The sequence below is a fragment of the Drosophila ficusphila genome, unplaced genomic scaffold (assembly GCF_018152265.1).
Source record: "Drosophila ficusphila isolate 14025-0441.05 unplaced genomic scaffold, ASM1815226v1 contig_414, whole genome shotgun sequence".
In the NCBI taxonomy this organism is placed as follows: domain Eukaryota; kingdom Metazoa; phylum Arthropoda; class Insecta; order Diptera; family Drosophilidae; genus Drosophila; species Drosophila ficusphila.
This window is the reverse complement of record NW_025064328.1, coordinates 1,496,393-1,517,946: the sequence shown is the minus strand read 5'-3', so window position 1 is coordinate 1,517,946 and position 21,554 is coordinate 1,496,393. Positions and strand designations below refer to the sequence as shown.

Genomic DNA, 21,554 nt, shown 5'->3' with positions numbered 1-21,554 from the left:
AATAGTTGTATGCAGTTTTAAATTTTCGCCCGCGGAGACAGACAGTGGACGTGGACCGTGGGTGGGAGCGGGACAGGAAGTGGCCGGGGGATATATCCCAAGGCAGGTGGGTTGAGCTCAGGTGTGGAGAGGGGGGATGAGGCGAAGTGCGGATTGGCCCGGCGGATTGGCCGAGGCCGTGGCGCTGCGTTAAATGAAGACCACAAATGCAGCGCAGCGCTCTAATTAAGTTAAACCCAGACACTGGCAAGCAGATGCCACACACTCGTGCATTGCTATGTACGTGCCCGTGGCCCAATAATTAACTAACTGGCAATATGCAGCCAGTATAGCATTCACCAACCAAAAACCTCTCCACCATCCCACGTCCTGTCCCACCGAAGAGGTGTCCTGGCAGACTCGTACTTTGTTTACAGACAAGGACTTCAAACGGCATTGCACTTGAACTATTTCTGCATATTTTTATTTCGAATTCCCAGATTGGAGATTGTTTGCATCTCTGTGCGCCTGCAATTTGTTGCCGGGCAGGCAAATTGAATTAAATTTAAACAATTTCATTTTATTTCTGGAGTGTCCGAGAGCAAGTTGTTCGACTAAAGCTTGAGCAGAGACAACACACAATCATGTTCCTGTCTGTGCTGCTGTTGGTAATTTTAATTGCCATCCCGCCCAATCCCGTTCTTCGTAGTCCTGCTGGTCTTCAAGTCCCAAAGTGGCAGACAAACATTGCTGCCCAAACTGTGTGAAAAATTCCTTAAATAATTTCTGGGTATAGACAACAGTCGAACAGAATATACGTGTCTTGCTACACTTTAAGAATTAAATTAACTAGCATTGCTGTTTGAAAACAAAGCTTTAACATATGAAATTGGCATAATATAGTTAAGACTGGAATCAAAAGTGCTTACCAATTATTTAATACTGTTTAATCTGTTTAACTTATTTAATCTTTATTTTTGTGGTGGAATTTCCCAGTTCCATGGAAATAATTTCAAAAATTTCCTATGAAAGTTTAATTCACATTAATTTCTACAATGATTTAATACGAAAGTGTTATTGAATATTAAGCGAATTACGTTTCGCCCATTTTAGCTAAAAGTGTAGAGGAAAAGTTAACGAGCTAAAAATATTCAAGAATCCGATTAAATATGAACAAAAGTTGACCGTTTGTTTTGGCTTTCATTGGAAAATGTATTCAGCTTATTTTATATATGGCAAATATTTGGAATCTATTCAGAGTTGTGCGCAGCATCATCTGAATAATACCCGTGTATTAGTGGATTTTCCGCCATAAAACCAGTCGAAACGTGTGCGGGCATAAAAAAGGACATTGCCACAATATGACAATCCATTGAATGACCATGGATGTGCCTCATATCACAAACAATAAACAGCCACAAACGCCAACAACAATGGAACATAAAAATGCAACAAAAAAATAAAAAGGAAAAACTAAAAACAATGCCAGTGGGGGAGAAGCGGTCGGAAAATGGAGAAGAGTTGGCCAAAAATATAAATCGCCTGCCAGCTAAGCAAAATGTCAGAGCCATAAATATCATAAAAAATATATTATCAGGCAACCATGATTCTAAAATTGGAAGGAGGCAGGGCAAACGCAATATAGAGTATATAAGTATGTATGGCGTTTGTGAGCAAGAATTGTTGTGCTTCGGTTTGCCTGTGTAAGTGTTGGCTTAAAATTGTGTGTTAACAGGCACTCGAAGAACTGCAGGCGGACGGGAAGAAAATATTTTAATACGGGCAATAAAATTAGAACAAAATACGCACTAAAGCTAAATTGAAAAGAAAATCGTTATGGTTGACACAAACTGAAGCCCATAACCAAATAAAAGCGAACCAGCCAAAAGATTTTTCGGGGGAAAGGAGCAAAACCAAAAACGATTCGAGCGCGTTAAGCAAAACGCGTTTTAGTGGCGGCCCCAGCCAAAACTGCACACATACATGTGTAATCAGAACGCCGGGAAAACTCTGGCAAAAACACATTTTATATGCTTGTTGTTGGCTTGCTAACTTTGGAACAATTTTCGTATTTTTTATGCGAGATTTTCCCCGCCACTTTTCGTTCCGTTTGCCCTTTTTTTTTTAATATTTTCTCATGCGAGTTAGGGGAAAATAAAAGCAGTGGCGGAAAAAAACTTCTTGGGTTTCCAATAATTTGTTGTAGCGAACTTGTTTTGCATGTGTGTGTTAGCGGGTGAGGGGTTTTGGGGGGCGTTGGTGGGGTTGTTCTTGTTAGCCGCTCCACATATATCAAACAGCAGCAAAAACGAGGCGGAGGAAGGAAAAATCTAACAATACAGCGGGACAAAAAGAGGAAAAATCCTAAGCAGTTTCCCAGTAGCAGCGGCAGTAGCAGCAGCAGTTTGTAAAATATATTTTTATTGCTATTGCGGACACACACACTCCACACACACTACACACAGTTGGCAAGAACAGGACCAGTCGACTCCTTTGGCTGGTCCTCGTTTTGCCATTGACTTCTTCTCGCTATTAAAGCGCTAACGAAAACCAACAACAACCGATGCGAAAATAGCGAAGCTGTAGCATGCTTTTTGTCATATTTCACTGGGCGAAGTAAGAAGAAGTAACAACAGCAGCAGGATCAGGACACGCATGTTGCGTGCGAGGATGCGAGCACTTCATAAAAAACACTTTCATTACAACTACAACGGCAACAAGCTTGGAAAGCGTACACTGGCACAGTGGAGATGGGTTGTAACTATCTAAGAGTTATGTATGCTGCATATTTTTAAGGCAATTTATAATGCATATTCTAGTATACATAAATGTCTTAAAAGTTCTAGCATATATCTTCTTTGTTAAAAAAGGTTTTAACTTTTATATTACATAGCCGTGAATATAATATTTTATTTTAAAAGCTTTAGCAGTATTTATTCCCTAGTAAATATATAGATACTTATAAGTTTTTAAACGCATATTAATTAAAAATTAAAGAAAATGTGTTCAATAATTCTGGAATTCGATAAGATAGTTATTATTTAAAGTTGAATAGAATCCTGAAACACTCAAAAACTTAAGCAATATTCCCAAATTGTGTACATTAAATATGATACGAAGTTTTTCTTAGAATTTAAGACCCTATATTGTAGTTTTATACCCATTGTGCGTCATCTGTTTGGGTTCGGTTCCGGCCGGACTACTTACTACTTCAGTTGGCATTATTTCATGTGCGAAAGTCGCAGCGTGTTGTGTTTGCTATTAAAAATGTCAGCCACCGAGTGTGTGTGAGTGTGTTGTGTTGTTGCTGCAGCTGTAAAACGGACACTGACACACACACACACACATGTGTGCCTGGGAAACACGCTTTTAACACCAAAATGAACTTGTACGCCATGTTTATGAGCTGATAAAAAACAGTTGACCAACATTTGTGGAAGTGGAAATTGACTTTAACGGTGGGGGAAGTGGACTAAGGATCTTTTTAGAGGGAAGGGTATATGTGGAAAGCAGTGAAAGCAGAGTAATTTCTTAGTTTGGGCAGGGACTTCCCCGAGGGACTCTCACCCACATCAGTCTGATTTGGCCTACTTACATCTGCCAGTTAACATTGCCTTACAGAGCCATAAAAAGCTCAACGAGGCGTCTGGAAAATTGGCACACATTTTGACCACAGCTCGGTTTTTCTCTTAGCGAAGAGAACAGGGATGAAAATGAGAGAGGTCTGCTGACTAGAGAGCTCTTTTTGACTGAACAACAATTTGTTTATTGTCCTATTTCTGCGAATTAATTATTAAAGGGAAGTGTTAAATATATAATGGGATCTACATGTTAAAAGTATTATCAAAACTGACTTAACCCTGTAAGACTAAAATAGTCGGTATTCAATCTTGCCGTTTTGATTGATAAGCTATACAAGGCAACAGGTGGATTTTTGATTGATGTTAAGATACTGCATTTGAGAGGTGCAAAATTGAAGTAACTGTAAAAGTATTTAAAAAATCGCACTGCTCACAAACTTTATAAGCGCCTCAGCTTAAAAAATAAATCTTAAGTACAAACTACAGTTTTGAATGATGCAAATCTTAAAAATAAGATCAATTTTAATTTAGTAATAAGTTTTCGTAAAAATGGTAATAAATTCTCATACAAATTTAAATACTTTTTGGAGCCCCTCTTGGAGCTTCTGATTTAGGCAGACTGATTCTTAATCCGCACATTTTGAAAGCAGATGTGAAAATTTAGCACAAGCATCAGCTGGCTTTTAGTACAAGCTGCGCCAGAGAAAGCCCCGAGAGAAACGAAATCGCCCGAGAGAGAATGCCAGAGAAATGCCGCAGGCTAATTTGAAATGTAAACAAGATTAACTGCTGCCATAATCCAACTGCACTGCATTATTTATTTAAAAAAATGTTCCTTCTTTTTAAAGATGTAAACACGTTACTATTAGTTACTAAACTCAACCCTTAATTTTTTTTTTTTATTTTATTCAAAAGTTATCTTGGAAATGCGACAGGACCTCCTCCCAAAAGCGTGCTATAAAAACTGTTAACAGAGCTCTGTTATCTCGCAGCATCCACCACTTCGGGTTGTATCTTCGTGTTTAGGAAATCTCTCGAATTTGCTCTCGGGACCGCTTCTCTTCGTACCGCTCATTGGGCGTCCGTGAGCGTTTTCCGCTCGGCTTTCGCTCGACCCGCTCGGCACGGATGCTGGCCGAGCGGTAATTTGGTGGTCGAGCTTCTCGGTTCCAGCGTGTGTACCATAAAAATCGGTTCAGTGAGAGTTTGCGATCCCGCGGGTACGGTCGGAACTAACGGGACTTTCAACGACGCGTCGCGAGCAGTGCGAATTGTTTTCCGGCCATCTGAGCAAAGCCAAAACCGTGCATTCCAAAAAATCTTCGGGAAAGCCTTCGCTTCTCCATCACAGAAGCCAGAATCTGTTCGAAAAAAAATATGAATATGTGTGAAAAGTAGAGAGTGTGCGAGGAAAACCAGAAAGTACGATGTGCCCATCCAAGAAAAACTAGAGAATCCAAACCAAACTGAAAAGTGGAAAGTGCGTTTAAGGTCGCGGCCAACGTGCAACACCCATCGACACCCTGAGAAAAAAAAACTTGTTCGCAATGTAAGCAGCTGCCAAATGTTGGTTTTATTCTAGTTGTTGTCGACAAGCAATTTGTTGCCGTGTCGTTGAGTTCGCGAATCAACGTTCGCCCATTCGAGATCTGACTCTGATCTGACTGCAATGCCCCCGCCGCTTTCAATGAAAATCATTTCCACGGAAAGCACCGCACAGTTGAGCCATTGAAAAGCGCACGAACCCCGAGTGGCGTCGTCGTTCTCGTTTGGATTATTCTGCTAGTTCAGTGGGTGTGCGTCTATATCTCGGTCTACTATATATGTGTCTATATGTGCCAGTCTGTGTGCGATTGTTGCGGAGCCGGCAGATAAAACGATTTCTCCGCTCAGCTGCTCGTTTCATTGCTTTTTTCTGATTTCTTTCATTTGCTTGCTAAAATAGTAATATTTTCTTTTTTTTCTTTGCCGCTTTGTGTGTGCAAAACGAGCAGCTCGTACAAATTGCACGAAAATTGTTATTGTTGAGCGTTTTAGTTATTTATATGGTTAGTTCTTTTTTTTTTTTTTTTGGATTTCGTAATGCAACTTTATTCGCACGGTGACCCTGCAAATGCCATCATATTTCATGGCACTCCCACATAAGTGCAAAATTGCTGGCCTTTGACGGCCATTAAGGCCCACTGCTGAGAGACAGTGAAATGCGAGCCATAAACTCATAGATAAACCTACTCCCCGCCACCCAAGCCAAGAACGTGTATTTGTTTAAATTGCTAAATTGCTGAAGTGTGCGTGTAATGAAATTACACAGATGAATGCCACTTCAAAGCAAACTGTTGAGGCTTCTGATGGCGGCGAAATTGAATGTGCACGCCAAGCTCCAGGGAAAAACATTGATGGACCTTACGTCTGATTAAGATGAGTGCGATATGAAACTAAAGCTCGCTCGTTTATTAAAAGAGGTGTGATTTTGTCGCCCAGATTCGGTTAGTTTCAATCCAGCATAGTGACTGGAATAAGTAATCAGGTCAAGACAAACAAATTAAATTAAAATGAATTTAGGATGCACAGATTATGGGGGCGACAATTAAATTATGAACTAGTAACTCGAGGTTTGAATACATAATATTAAATTAACCCAAAGTTCAGACAAAATATTAAATTTTTTTGTAGTGGGAGACTAAAAATCATTTAAATGTGCAAAATTGAAAATCATTTTTTAATTTAGTTACTAGAACTGAGGACCTTTTCTTTTATCAAATTATGTATTTGTTAGAGCTTTATGATTTTATAACATAGGTGGTATTTTACTATTTTCTTCTTTTGTTTAGCCTGTCCAGTAATATTTTCAAAATGCGTAGAATATCTCTTGCAATACAAATTCCTCTAAACATATGTATTAATTTCACAAATGACTATTGTTTCAAATTGCAATTCAATCCCCGCTGTCCGCATTTTGGGTCCTAATCAAACTCATTCAGTCGCTGTGCCAAACATTAATTTCGAATTCTGACACAAATTCGACAGACCAGCGTGCAATTGAGGAGAACAATGCCGATGCGATTTGGCGACAAAAGCCATTTATAAACGACACACGATACAACATAAACAAATTTATTGGGGACACCGAGAACAAAGTGCATCAATTCGGAATTGAAATGCGAGCAGAAGTGAATTTTAATACGCAATTAATGCTGCGGACAGCTGGAACCCAAGAGCGTTTATTTGCATATCAAACGCTCGTCACATTCAGTCTCCTTCGAAGATTTTGAGGGTGTGGTTGTGGGTGTGATTGTGGGTGTAGCACACCTACTACCCCTGCCAGGCCTTTCCAAGTGTTAAGCAGTGTGGCAATGCCGGCTTAATGTTGGCATGCAAACAAGCTCACAGGCTCACCCAAGTATGCAGCACAATTAGCAGTCGAAGGAGGGGAAACAGCTGCTGCTGGGAGGACGATGATGTTGATGATGGCGCCAAGTGCTGAACGCTCTGATTGCTGCCCAGTCCTGTACTCCCCCAAGTCCTGTCACACACACACACACACATAAACACTGGCACACAGGACGGCCATTAGAATTTTTAGTATTCATAAAATTGCACTTGAACCCTTGCGAAACGAGGCAGCCATGCATGGCTTTTTATAGGCTCACTTAGCGCACATAAACCGCGAAAAAAAATGGCAGAGACAGGTAGCATTCACGAGTATCCTGCTCAAGGGCCCTCTTTTTCCACACACACTTTCACAAACACCCCCTTGCACTTATAGATGCCATAATAATATTGTAACTTTGCACTTCAAATTGCATTTTAATGCAAACACACTTCATTACATTACAAACTAAAGAGTGGGTTGAACAGCGGGGGGAGGCGAGCGCCAACTTGCATGCCGGAAATGGAAAAACGTCGACACACTTTGCTGCAGCTGCAGTCGGAAAACTCACCGCCACTCATACGAAAACACACACGAAACACACTCACACACATACACACACACACACACAAGCAAACAGGCCCTGAAACCCACACATGCTGGCTTGGCAAGTTTGTAAATTGAAGTGCATGTCGATCGTAGGTGGATGCCTCGATGGCGAAACTGGCACAATGCTCTCACACTAACACTCACACACACAAAAACACACTCACCAACTCGCAAACTCACTCACAGGCAGATGCCCATCGAGGTTACGTATACGCAGCGTACTCCCTGGGAAAACCCTTCACCTTTGGCCCACAGCCTGCATTAGCTAATGTGACTCACATTTTATTGGGAGCGCTTTTTATTGGCTGCGCACACAAGTTTCTATCCTTGCATAACCCATTCACTAAACTGATTTGCCAAACTTTGGCAGGGTCCCGGCTAAATGGATTTTGAGTGGCTCATATTTAATTTCGCCAATTCCAGTGTCGGATGTGTACCAAACATTAAAGCTGGCTCGCTGCTCGATTTGGTATGTAAATTAAGTTAACTCCTCTCAGGCATTTGCTTCACGTACGTTTTAATTAAGGCTTTCATTTTCCGATTGAATTAAAGTTCAGTGTCGTTCGAATGTTTAGATATTTTTGGGCGTCCAATTTTTTTCATCACTCCGAGTGGCGCTGTGGTTATAAAAAGCGTTTTCCCTTCTCCTGCTATGTATATTGACTAACGATTTACAAATATTTTCACTTTATCGGAATGGAAATCCATTTGCAGGCGCTGCTTGCTTTGTAAATATATTTAGACAGATTTATTAACGCCGCTTAAAAAAACATGATTAAGTGGGCACTCCGCCACTTTTCAGTTGCGGTTGTGAGGTTACAGCTTCGGAAAACTTTCATTCACTTTATATTCAGGCCGGCTACAAAAATAAATAAAAACTTTAGGGCGTAGGTCGCTGACTGAGGACTGAAATAAAATTAGTGCAGCCAGCTAAAAGCATTTGGCCCCTGTAATTCTGCCGATAAAAATCCAGCTAGAGCAAGTCAATATATCATAAAAGCACGTCGCATCGAACCTCGATTTTGTGGCTGTGGATGTACGGGTATTACAGAGAAAACAAGAAGTAGTAACAATGCCTTAGGATATATAGGATATATTGGGATAATATTTTTAGCTACAAAATTAAAAGTTCTAAAAAACAGTTGATAATATATTGTTAAGCAATTATTTTTTTTTTAATTTAACTTTTAACTTGATAAGACAATTAATATTCTTGTTATTAAGTCTAACAAATTCGAAATTAATACCACATGTGAAGGATCAAGCATATACCTTTCAGTTTTGTGCTGTAGATTTAATACAACTTACTGAAAATCAAGCTAGCTCAATAATGTTTTAACAGCCCTTCATAAATCACAATGGGTGTTCCTTTAAATTTTTGTTTAGTGTGCGGATACTGCGATATTTTTGTGGCTGTCTGTGTGAAGTCTAGAAACATGAGCATGTACAGTTTCCGATTTCCGCTTTCCTGTTTATCGTTTATTGGGTTTTCGCAACGTAAAAGTAAAAGCACTGCCAGACCGAAACGCCGCCGAGCGGGAAAAACAAGAAATCCGAAGAGAAATTTGCACTCGTTAGCTCTTCAGAGGGAACCGACTTCTGCCAGTGCCATCATCGTAATATTGAACTTTGATGCTGGCACGTTCCTCCGGCTTTTTGTCGTAGTTCCCCCCGCCCTTTGGGGGACTCCCCGCCTAAGGATCTCCACGCGCGGATACTTTGGCACATGTTTTGCCCGGCTACCATCCATTCCCGGCAATTTCCTTTAGAAGCTCCTGGCGCGTCCTTTTCTTTGCCAGTTGGTCGTGTGTTGTTAGTCATTTATATGGGCCACATAAATTATAACAAATATGTACGCAGGCGGCATTCGAAATGATTTCTCACTGTTCGCGCGCTCTGGGCTGAGAGTTATAAATAATCTTTAATTAAAAGAGCCGCGCAGCCCCCCAGCGAAATGCGGAAGACACAAATATGTTTTAAAATATTGAGGTGTACGTGCCCTTCGTGCGGTTGACAAAATGGCTAAATGCGTTGTGATTTGTAGCTGTCTCCCAAAGACATCGCACGGATACATTTCATTGTCAGGCGGCGTTTAATTGGTCTTAAAGTTACAGCTGCGCTGCATTTGATTGTGTAATTCGATTTGATTTCGCAGCGTGAATTAACAATTGCCCGGCCAATAAATAACGCTCGTTTGCAATTGCCATAAATATTAAAACAAACAAATTAACCCAATAAAATTTGTAAAAATCACATAAATTACAATTGCATGTTGGCGGTGAGTGCAAGAGTGTTTGCTGGGTGAAAGTGCAATGAATTTGCTTACAAATTTGCCAAACCGAAAATAAAGGCAATTAAATGAATTTCTACCAGAGCAACAGCAACAGCAAAACTGTAATTACCCGAAAATGGCATGGAATTGTATTTTATTTTATTTTATTCCACTTTATTTTGCTCGCCATTGTTTTGCCTTATTTATTGACATGTCAACAAATTCTGCTGACTCTGCCTGTCCACCTCTCTCTCTGTCTCTTTGTCTCTCTTCAACTCCCGACTATCTCTCTCTCTATCTCACTCTTTGCAGCGATTGCGAAATAATATATATCGAATTCAAGCATAAATAATTCGCGCGAAAAAGAACCAGCCACGAAAAATGCCCGCAGTGCAAAGTGTGAAAGGTTTCTGAGCCGGAAAGTAGGCAACACTGGTGCAGGAGCACCAGGACCCCCTTACACTCACTGCCCCCGCAATCCCCTCGCCCGCCGACCTCTCTCACCTGCAGGATCGAGGGCCGGGTCACCATGAGCAGGTCCTGCAGCCGCCCGCTCTCCCTGCCGCTCTGCCTGCTCGTCGTCCTTTCCGCGCTCATCGGTCGAGCGGCGGCGGCGACTCGCGTCCGCGTCAGCTCCTCCACCACAATGACCCGCAACATCGAGGAGGAGAACGGTAAGTTCAACATATTGTTAAGAAATTAAGCATAGATATTTAAGAACTGGGTGTGGCATTAAATAATTCCAATTATTAAATTTATTAAGCTAAGCTAAACTAGTGGAAACATGAAATTTTTATTTTATCAAATCAGAAACAAGCACTTTAATTCTGACGAGATATTTGAAAAGGTACTTTGAAAGTATTTCAGCCATACAAAGCATTCGATTAATAAAATATTTGCCATTTTGTATAGCCTATTGAAATACTGCACTCGTGTTTCAAAGGAATTAAATGAGTTTTTAGAAATATTTGCGCCAAGAGTATCAATACAATAGTTTTAATTTGAATATTTGAATATTATTTTATTTGATCTTACTTTTAATACATTTCTGATTGCGTTTATTGTGTTGACCTACCACTTATAATTTCAAGATATTTTATTTAATGGGAAAAATCTAACGAAATTTTAGGAAATATATATTTCAGCATTTTTGCACTTTAAAATCCCTTTTAAAGAGTCTACACAGAAACTACATGATTCCTATGTCATCTAAACATTCTAGTATGCCTATGAACTACCATTAAACAGTCATATCAATTGGAATAAAAGTGCTTTTAAAACATTTATTTGTAAAATGTTTATTTGAATGTAACTGCTATGATAAAAACTATTTTGATTGGACCAAAATTAAATCGACAATTTGCGTTGGCCATATCGAACTGATAATGTGTCTTTTTCCTTTGTGCTCGAAAGTTAATTTAAAATGAAAAGTTTGCTTTCCATTAGGCTTGTCTATGTATGCGTAAGCTCGTCAGTGTGTGAGAGCGCGTGTTCATGTGTGTATGTGTGTGTGTGTGTGTGGGCCTGACGCAACTTTTATTCAATCAACATAAAGTTTATTGTGTGTAAAGAAAATTGCGTTTGCGTTTGCCTTTGTGGGCTGACAAAGCGAGGCTTTTGTCGCTGCATTATTGGGTAAATGAAATTTTCGGTTTTTATGCGTGCAAACTATGCCAAATTGTTATGGATTTGAAATTGATTTCGAGCGTTGCCAGGCGCGGTTTCGAAAATCCTTCTAATCGAAGCAGCTGTCGGTGGAAGAGAACTCTCTCCACGCCATCACTCTCCTTGGCAAATAATAAAATGTGGCTAATAAATAAGCCCGAGGAAGTGGCTTCAGTTTGAGTTCGAGTGCTGAACGAGCGGCGATGAAAGCCACACAAAATCGAAACAAACTTGGCGAAACTTTCGTCGGCCATCGAAAAGTTTTGGGCAAAGATTGTACATTAGCATTGGGCCAAGTTCAGGCCTGTCAGCAGCAAGAAAGAGTGTGTCCAGGTCTGGAAGTAGTTATCTATCTATTGGCCGGTCCGGTTTCCATCTCAATTAACCCAGAAACGAGTGTGTGGGATGGCCGAAATCAAGCATACGCCATGTGGGCCCTCGCTGGCATGTGTGTAACCCAAACCAAAAAAACCGAACTAGCCCGTCCTTCAAGCCAAAGTTCAAGCCAAACAAACGGACTTTGGCACTGCAGCGGTTTAACGCCTGGGGCTTGAGTGCATATTGTTCCACTTGCCTGCTCGGCCTTTTGATGCCAAAGTTTTCAACGGACGCAAATTGCTGGTGTGCGCTGGTGGGGGTCCTTCATAAATTCTGATTTTATATGTTTTCAATTGAATTTCGTTGTTGCGCCAACCAACCAGCCAGCCAGCCATCCAGTCAGCCAGCCATCCAGCCAGCTGAAACTTTTCACTTTGGCATTTTAATGTTTTCCAAGTTAACTTCGCCACACGCCACCACTTCCTCTGGTTCCAGAATTTAGGATCCAGTAGATCCGTTCCGGCCGCTTGCCGACTAAGCTGGCTAGCAAAAGCATTTATCGCATTTCTATGAAAACAACCTACTCAACATTTTGGCCAAAAACTTGGAAATTATGTTTGGCTTGCCGCTCCGATTTGCCGCCGTTGTTGTCTGTTTTTGGGCAAAAGTTTGCCAGTTGTTGCCGCAGCGTAGCTTTATAAATGCTTACTTAGAGGCATATCTGATGAGCTAAGTTTCGGGCCGAGCAGTGCAAACTTCGATTCAGATGTCTATATACGAGCTGCTGCTTGCGAACTTTCGCAAAAGGATTTAACGCCAGATTTACAAGATCTTCAGCCAAGCAAGTGGAAAGTGTACATGCGGCTCCAAACTGGTTTTGTTGAACAACTCCGCATGAGACGAAATATGTTTCTTGGCATTTCAGCGGAATTAAGTCCTAGTTGAGTTTCTAATTAGACTTAGCAAATTTTCTTACATCAAGTTTTCTCCAAGCTTTAAACCATAAGTTTATTAATAAAGTGTCATTTTAGTTGTTACCATTTATATATAAAGTTTTTTGTTATTAAATATTACTTATTACCTTAATACAATATTATTTATTTGATTAATATTTGATTTATTTTAATTTAAACCTTTATTTTCTTTTTTTTATTTCCTTGCAGCTTTACTTTTACTGCTAGCTGGTAAGTTGATAACCTAATTTATTTTCAATTCACCTAGTTTATGCGGCCTTTAAGTTATCAAAATATTATTGGTCTTTAAGCCAGGACAACCCAAACAATTTGGCCATCAGATTGACCGTGGCAAACGCAAGGGGCGGTGGCAACAGCTGCTGCCACGCCCACAACATGAATACAAACAAGAAACCCCTCCAGTTGAAGGCATCAAAGCAGCTAAAAAATCAGCTTTGTAAGGCGAGCTGGCCAAGGGAAAAGTCAAGATTCCGACTGGATAGCGGGCCAAAAGCGTAAGCCGAGCAACACAAAAACAACAACTAGAAAAAAGGAAGAAAACAAAAAAAATGGAATGGCAAAACAACTTTCAGCTGGTCAAAGTCCTGGGCTACGTGTGCGTGTAGTTGACCGAAAAAAACTTTCGCCTAGAACTTAGCCCGAGAGACTGAAAAATTCCAGTGCAGCAGGAAGCGAGCTGACAGCGCGATGAATGACAAGCAGCGCCAGTTTAGCTCAGTTCAGTTCGTTTCAGCTGAGTTCAGTTCGGTTCAGTTTGTCAAGAGCTTTCTTTCGCTCGCTACTCGAGTGTTTTTTCCCTTTTTTCCTCAGCGATTGGCCCTGAGTTGGCCAGAAAGTCGTGGCCGCCGGGAGAGTGGCCTACTAGCCCGTGGAAGTGTTTCGGCAGCGGGCGGCTTCAAAGGAAAAGGAAAAGCGACTGTCGCCAGCCATCTCCGCACTCCACTCCATTTGTTGTGATTTTCGGTCTCTCTGTTGTCAGGTTTTCTTTGCTCCACCTCCTTTCTCCTTTCTCCTTCCTCCTTCCTCCACTTCCCCACCTTCCCACTTCCACCACTTTTTGTTTGGCCGGGAAAACTCGGCCTGTGTTTGCCTTTGGCCACACATAAATGCGTGGCCATACTTCATTCATTTCATGGCTTGGCAAGGACATTTATCATCTGCCCCTCGAGTGCGTCACAAAAAGGCAGTGGGCCAGCCTCCTTCTTGTTGATATTTCTATATTTGCGGAGAGGCGCAGGGAAGAAAGGCAAACGCCAGGATACTCGCAGAAAAAAAAAATTGCGCAAATTTCACCCAAAATGTTAAATAGAATTCATTTTGCTTAGTGGCCCCAACTCTCGACCGCATTCTCCATGGCTGTTGGCTGTTGGCTGTTATTCATGGCACTTTTTGCCCTCTTATCGCTCGTGTTATTTTTGTATATGAATTTCTGCGGTTACATTGAAAACCAAGGAGATGAAGGAACTGGAGCAGCCGCATCAGCACGGCACGGCAATTGCCGGGGCGAAAAAGTGGAAAATTTTAAGCCTACTTGAAATTTATTTGCACTCATTACGCCTGACAGTTCGCAGATATCAAGGCGGTGTGAAAAGAGCGAGATAAATTCATTTCGCAGCCTGCCAGCGAGCCATTAAAGAGTTCGCAGTCCTTGTTTGGCTTAGGGGTTAAGCCCATTGAACGGAATCGAGTTTGGGCTCAGAAGAAGAGCCCCCGAACGCTATTTTCAATAGAAATCCACCAGGGCCACGACAGACTCACTAATGAACAAATAAAGCTTAGCGGGCCAAGGAAATAAAACCCAACCACATTAATAAATCACACCGGGAACACAGCGAGAACAGAACTGAACAGGAATAATGCAAATGCCTAGCGACAGAAGAGGCAGGTCTGTGGAAATGACAAAACAGTTTTCCCTGCGAATCTCCATGTCTGACTTAAGAGATTTCCACGCAAATTCCGCAGGATGCAGAGCCGGCAAATGGAATGGCACTTTCTGCCTCCTCGCCAGATGAGTCTCCCCATGTGCTTTCGAGTCGTCACCGACTTCTCGTTCTTCTGCTGCCGAGTTATGTCTACATTCTACCGTAAAATCAACAAGAAAAATCAGACAACTCCGTTGGCCCAGTCCGAGGGAAAGTTTATTGTCGGCAACTGGCAACTATTATGCCATGCTAATCGGCTTAGACCGACTGCGAACCTGGTCGTTGGAGAAGCCAAGGGCTCTGGCAAACAAGCTCGGCCAGCCGCCGAAAGATGTTGCCATGTGGCCTGCCTGCCTGATTGTTCATTTGCCACACGCGCTATAAACACAGGCCACAGGGAAACCAACAGTGAAAAAAATGTGGAAAAGTAAGCCTTAGAAGCTAACTGACTTTAAGGGAATTTTGTGATTTTTTTCTCTGAAGAAGTAATCACAATATTTTCTTACAAGGAAATAGTGGATATTAAGGAGCTCTATATTTTTAGCTGAACCACATAAACATGTTTGCATACCAATTGGTGATTTATTCCTTCTGAAAATTTTTACACAATGGCTATGTAAATTCAAGTATTTAAATTAGGTTATCAAAATTATTTAACATTTTGTTTAACACATGAATTTTTTGTATTACTTATTAAACCATTTATTAATAGCTTTTACTTGGCTAGCTGGATTGTTACCTCTTCATTTTGTCTAAGAAAACATCTTTGTTTTTTTCCGGTGCCAAAACTGAAGTTAAAGATGAAACTAAAGCATACCTGGGAGCCTTCTATCTGTATATTTGGGTGTGTTCGGCCTCCGAAATTTGCGGCCTGCCCTCATTTGGCTGACAGCTTAAGACGGCAGCCATCGCAGATGGAACCCCAAATTTGAGCCCGCTCCCTGGTGGCTCGAAAAAATCGCTTTGGCCGTGCGGTTGTGTGTGTGCTTTCGTTAGCATTCCGTGTGGAATTTGATACTTGATTATTTGTTGCTGGCCTCAAGCGTGCATAATATATCAAAGTGGCGTCAACGTCAACTGGAGATGTTTTTGGCCGCCCCTCCCCAGAAAACCTTCCTCTTCTCCTCGAACCTTTTCGCTCGACATGTGTAGACATCATGTGTTGGCGGCCGAGCTGGAATCCTGTTTTTAGTTACAGTTTAGTGTTGGCCGCATAATAAATAAATAAACAGTTGACTCGCAGTCCTCTTCCACTTTCAAGGAATCCTGCCCACGGGCTCCTGTCAGCTCCTTTCGTGCATGTCCTGTCTCGTTTCGTATGCTAAAGAGCCCGGCGGCGGGCATTCCTCTTTAAGGCTCCAGCTCCCCAAACCCGAATCAGAGTCTGCACATGAAAATGTTGCCCAAAAATGCCAAAGTTTTTCATTAATCTTTGGCAGTTGTTGTCGCTGTCGAGGATTTGCATATTTAAGTTGTCGTTGACTTTATAAACAGGCGGATTTAAAAGCGCTTTTTATGATGGCAGGCAGCAACAGTTGAACGAACTGACCAACGCAAAATAATATATAATAATTCTTGTCAAGAGAGGAAAAACCCAGGAATTTATGTAAATTGGGAAACAAATTTAAGAAATATTTAAAGAAATTGTTATGATGACCTATTTTCCTGTTCAATGAACTTAGCAAGTTTACGTTTTAAGCTTGCAAATATTAGTTATCTAAAGTTATTTATAACAATTTTAAACTAGCCAGAAAACAAGTTTGACAAACAAAACTTTTCTAATAAAATAAAATAATAAGAAAAGAAAATTCCTGCAACCATGCAAATATTTATGTTGCATTCGAAATCCAAAAACTTTTTAGTTTGGTTAAAAATGAACAGCTTTTCAGAGGAGCAGCATAAGTTCTTATAGATTTGCTTTTGTAATCCCAGTCCACTTACGCCAGGGATCTAAAGAAATTCCAGACAATTAGTGCTTGAAAATCCCATTCCTTGCTGCACTAATCATAAAGCTCGAGTCCTTTGCCCCACACACATACACTTAGAGAAAGGGAGAAGGAAATAGACAGAGAAGGGAGAAGGAAGACAAGGCCTAGAACTCCTGCTGGGACCGATTCTTAGGGGCTTAGGGCTCCAAATCCACGTGATGCCATGACAAAGTTCCGCAAATGGCAACTGTAACTTGCAGTTGCACATGTCATGCCTAAAGGACTAAGCCCTAGGCACACACACACACACACACACCCACATACACCCACCCACACAATCAGAATCACATGCATTCGCAGGAGACACAGACACGCTCGCACATTCATAACAATTTGTCGGCCAAGAATTTGGCCAAAAATCTCGTACACTCTCTCAATTGTAATACAACATTTAGGGTCATTTGCATACAGAACCTAAATTAAAATTTGACCGAGCTGAATGGAGTCCAGCTGCATATCCTTTGATGTGGCATCACCAGCAGGCCGTGCATCCCACACACTCGTATATAGGTTTGCATTCCCAGCTCGCACTGCAATCTCGCATCCTGGAATCCTGGCGTCCTGGCCACCAATCCCACTTCCCCACTCCCCTTGCCAGTGGGTTATTTAATTCAGCAATCCGGCCGACAGTTGTTGCACTTTTCTAATTAGACTAGCCAACAGCAGGCGATGCGAGTGCCAGTCATAACAAAAGTTAATTAAACATGTAATTGTCGGCAAAAAGGGCAGCAAAGGCAAAGATTTGCCAACCAGCTGAACGAGTAGATTGGATGGCCGGGATCGAATGTGCAAAAAAACATAATACCGCTTGGCTGCAGGGTATCGCCGAGTTTGGCATGATTACTTTTGAGGTTTTGCCCGCCGGCCAACTGGCAATTTGATTAAGTTACGACGGTGCCGACTTTTGAATGGCCATTGTTTTGCGGGCCTGCAGGATCGGAACGTGAATTAAAACCGGCAAGTTGGCGGAGAACTTGAGCTAATGGCTGTTGCGACTAGCTCAACTGCTCGACAGCATAATAAAAATTTTACAATTCAATTTCGCTTTTATTTCCGTGATATTACGCCCTGGAGCTGCCGCGAAGTCCGCCCACTTCATATGCTCTCTTTATTTTATTGCTTCAAATTGTTTGTTGCCATTTCGCATTTGTGCCGCCCGGCTGCGCAGAAACATTTAACTTTGTGCAACATGACGATGGAAAAGCCAGCGAGAGCTTGGTGGAAAATGAAAACATAGCGGAGCAGCAACTAAAACCAACTATACTTAAAAAACTGAAACTAAAACAGCGCGGCGACAGCAAAAAAGTTGTCAACTCTCTGCAGTGGCAGTTGGTTGGCCAAAAGGGGTTGGAGGTGGGGGATGTTGGCCAAAAGTGGGAGTGGCACATAGCTAGAGTTTCTGTTCACTTTGAGTTCCATTCGAAGTAAAGTCAAGTTACGCGTGCAACTCGCAACTCGGAACTCGGAACTTGGAGCTTCGAGCTTGGGGCCACGGGACACGGCCAAGTAGCTCGGCGCACAGGACATTGTAGAAGGATGCACACAGAAAAAAAAAAGAAGGATAGAGAAAAAAAACAGAAGCGTAGAGTAAAGAGTGGAGCACACGAAAAGCACATTTCAGCTTGAACTCCCACTGAGACGCGGGCCAAATGAAATTGCCAACGTGAAAGTGTAGAAAAATGCAGGCAGCGGGAAATGGGAAATGGGATTGAGGTCCTGCAGGGAGTTGGCCCGAAGGACCGGCGCTCCTGTCGTGCGTCTGCCGCCAGTTAAACTGCAAAGTAAACGGACAAAATGTTAAATCAAAGCCAAACAAAAGAGGCGTAACGTTCCAGCAACAAGGTGCAGTGGAAGTAGGAGTTTGGACAGGTGGCTAAAGCTTAGGTGGGATTTCCCGAGGGGCGGGGCAAAAGTTTGCGTGCACTTTTGATAAGTTGAGTGCGACTTATGGATGCAGCTGACGGGGAAGATATTTTGCTCCAATAAATAGCTAACAAAAGCAAAAGTTTCAACGGTTTATTGGTTCTTGGGTGCACTTTCCCGAATATAATTATTGGAAAACATTGAATGCCCCAACATAAATGTAAACTCTTGCATAAATAAGTTCGGATTGACAGCTAATTTAATTTTCAGTGTTCACATGAAAAACTTTGCAAATTTCATTGCATCGAGAGCATTGCTACCGGATCGAAATGTGTGTCACAATTGGCGTGGCATACGCCACATGAATCTTTTAGTAGGGGTATTAAGGCTGCTGTGGCATTATTAATGCGGCTTCATTATGAAATTGCGCAACAAATAATAAATCGATTAAGCAAATATTTGCCGGCACTAAAAGTGTGGATTTTTACAAATGTAGCTGTTGGGATTTTTTGTTTTTTCTTCTTTTTTTTCGGTTTCAGCTGAGAGGATGGGGAAGTCCGGTCCAGCCATATGCATTTTCTGTGCGTCATCCATTTTAATATTTCAACAAAACCAGAAATGACGCTGTAAAACCGACGCGGTTATATGTCAAATATTCCCCCCCGAATGCATATGTATGAATATATGGTGTGCGAGACAGAGAGGTCTGGTCGGGTTTTTAAATTTTGCATGTAAATTTCATTGCATACACATGAACATTTATTTTGCTTTATGCCCCAGCAGAGAAGCGTGTTGTGGAGCTGCTGCGCGTTGCATTTTAATAAATTTATGATTTTATTTTGAATTTTTTCCACCCGGTCCAGCCCCCCAAATATGTGTCATTCGCCTGACAATTTCCCTCAACCGAAAAAAAAGTAGAAAAAAATAGATGGGACCAGCAAAAAAAAAAAAAAAAAAAAAGGGGAGAGAGAAAGGTCCATAAATAACGAAGCGTTTTACTTTGTATTTGCTGGATGAGATTTATAAATGCGTTTTTGTTTGCCGCCATTGTTTCGGCAAATCGCGGGAAAATTTCATCGCGATGCCCGGGCCACATTTCATTGAACGAAATGAAAAAATAATTGAAATATTTGCCAATCAGCAGAGCAGCAGAGAACGCAGAACGACGAGGCAGTAGAGTAGAGATAAGGCGACGAGCGTTTCCCAGGAATTCCCAATTGCTGTCTGCGGCACGTTAATAAGCTCTTTGTTGACACGCACACAAACATCTATTCCCCGCATCCTCAGGACGACTCCGAGTCCTTCCTTCGATTCCACGTGTGTGGGTGAACGGTGGAGGGGGAGGTCCTGGGCGAGGAGGACGCTGTGCTATCTGTGTGCCGACATTGTGCTGGCCCTTTCAGCCTGTCATCTGTGGCATGGGTCCTGGCGGGCTGTCGATTATCGAGTCGAGATTATTAACCTGTCAGTTTAGCGCTTTGTCTTGCCAATGCCAATGCCAACTTGGTCCTTTTGCCCTCGGAAACATTGACAGCTGCAGAGCATTAATGTAAAATATTTGTTTTATTGGGAACAACAATTTCGAAACTTATTGGGGTACTTACTTGCTGAAATTTAACAAGGGTTCGAGTTGCTACACAACATATTAAAGTACTGCGATAACGTGGACTCTTGATAAGAAAATGTTGTAAATATAATACAATTAAATGTTCTTTGAAACTTATTTAACTTATTTCCAGTTCATTTTGTTACATTCAAAGCTCATATCGGTGTGTATTCCGGAAAGAAATTAAATTTTTTTGGTCTTATTAGGAACAAGAGTTTTTGCCAATTTTTTCTACACTTCCACCCGTTTAAATCGCGTTCGTAAAAAGCGTGCTGCGAAACCTCGACATCGCCACTGGCCCATAACAGTAACAGTAACAATGGCCGTAACAACGGCAGCAGTTGCAGCCATAATAGTAACAGTTACAGGAGCACAACTCGTACATGGGTACATTGTAGCCAGGACATGGCGATTGCAATTGCAATTCCCGCACGAGTGCGGCTGCTTTTAAATTTTAATTAACTCAGCGAGCGAGTCAGCCAGCGAGGCTGGCAAAAAAGCAAATCCAAACGGCCCGATGCCGCTGCCGCCATGGCAAAGTCGTGCAGAAAAAGTTATTATTTATTTCATGTTATTTTGTGCTGTTTCAACGCGCCATAAACGACCGTCCGGCTGAGGCCACTGACTTGGCCAAAAACAGAGGGCCCAACTGGCTGCTCGACTGGCTGACTGGCTGGTTGGTAGATGGACTGCAACTAGGCTGCTGCTGGCCATTGCCATGTTCATTTATTTATGAGCATTTTACACAGCCAGTGCACAGACACACACACACACACACTAACACAGAAACACACACTCATACACATGCAAACGTGCTTTGAGAAAACTCGTCTGGAAATTATGTAAATTTTTCAGTTATTTTTCGTAAATTCCTGCTGCCGGAGCTGGAATCGGTTTGGTTTAGGTTCCATCTCGTTGCCCATGTCCAGAATGTCCTTAGGATAAGTCCCCCTTCCCTACCCCCCTTTCCCCCTACCCCTCCCCCTAGCCCTTTAACTTGCCATTGTCGTGGCGGGGGTCAAAAGTTCAACTGCTGTTTCGTAGGTGGCCCTTGTCAACGCAGCTTTTGTGTCTCTGCCTAGAATATATAACCCATTTTTGGCTTTTCACTACAACAAGCCAGAAAGCAGCAGCAGCAACAACAACAACAACAAATTGTCGTCCTGCGGTGAGAGGCTGATGCAAAACGTTGTCGTGCCACCCACATCCTGGCCCAGCGCCCACATTGTTGTTCAGGCAAGCGAATCCCGACAAGAGTTGACTCAAATTGCATTTGGTGTCCGGCCTTCAGCGGCACAGGTCCTACAAAATGCCATATACTATATGTGCAGCACTCAAGTTGAGTTTTTCTGGGGTACATACACTTCTGAATCCCCATATTTACTTTTGAAATACGAACCGCCAAAT

The 21,554-nt window shown here is 41.9% G+C and overlaps 1 protein-coding gene across 9 annotated transcripts in view; it reads left to right on the top strand.

Moving 5' to 3' along the window:
• The first annotated feature begins 4,770 nt into the window (after nt 1-4,770).
• LOC108094921 overlaps nt 4,771-21,554 on the top strand; it is a 58,354-nt gene continuing 41,570 nt past the window's right edge. For 3 of the 9 annotated variants that reach the window (XM_017195778.2, XM_017195775.2, XM_017195771.2), the window contains exons 1-3: nt 4,771-5,356; nt 10,124-10,485; nt 12,958-12,978. In XM_017195778.2, coding sequence (XP_017051267.1) covers nt 10,341-10,485; nt 12,958-12,978 — 166 coding nt within the window. In that variant the 5' untranslated portion in view covers nt 4,771-5,356; nt 10,124-10,340. Of the gene's footprint in view, nt 5,357-7,870; nt 8,009-10,123; nt 10,486-12,957; nt 12,979-21,554 lie in introns of those variants that run through there. The other 6 variants (XM_017195779.2, XM_017195777.2, XM_017195776.2 and 3 more) reach the window with 4 other exon arrangements.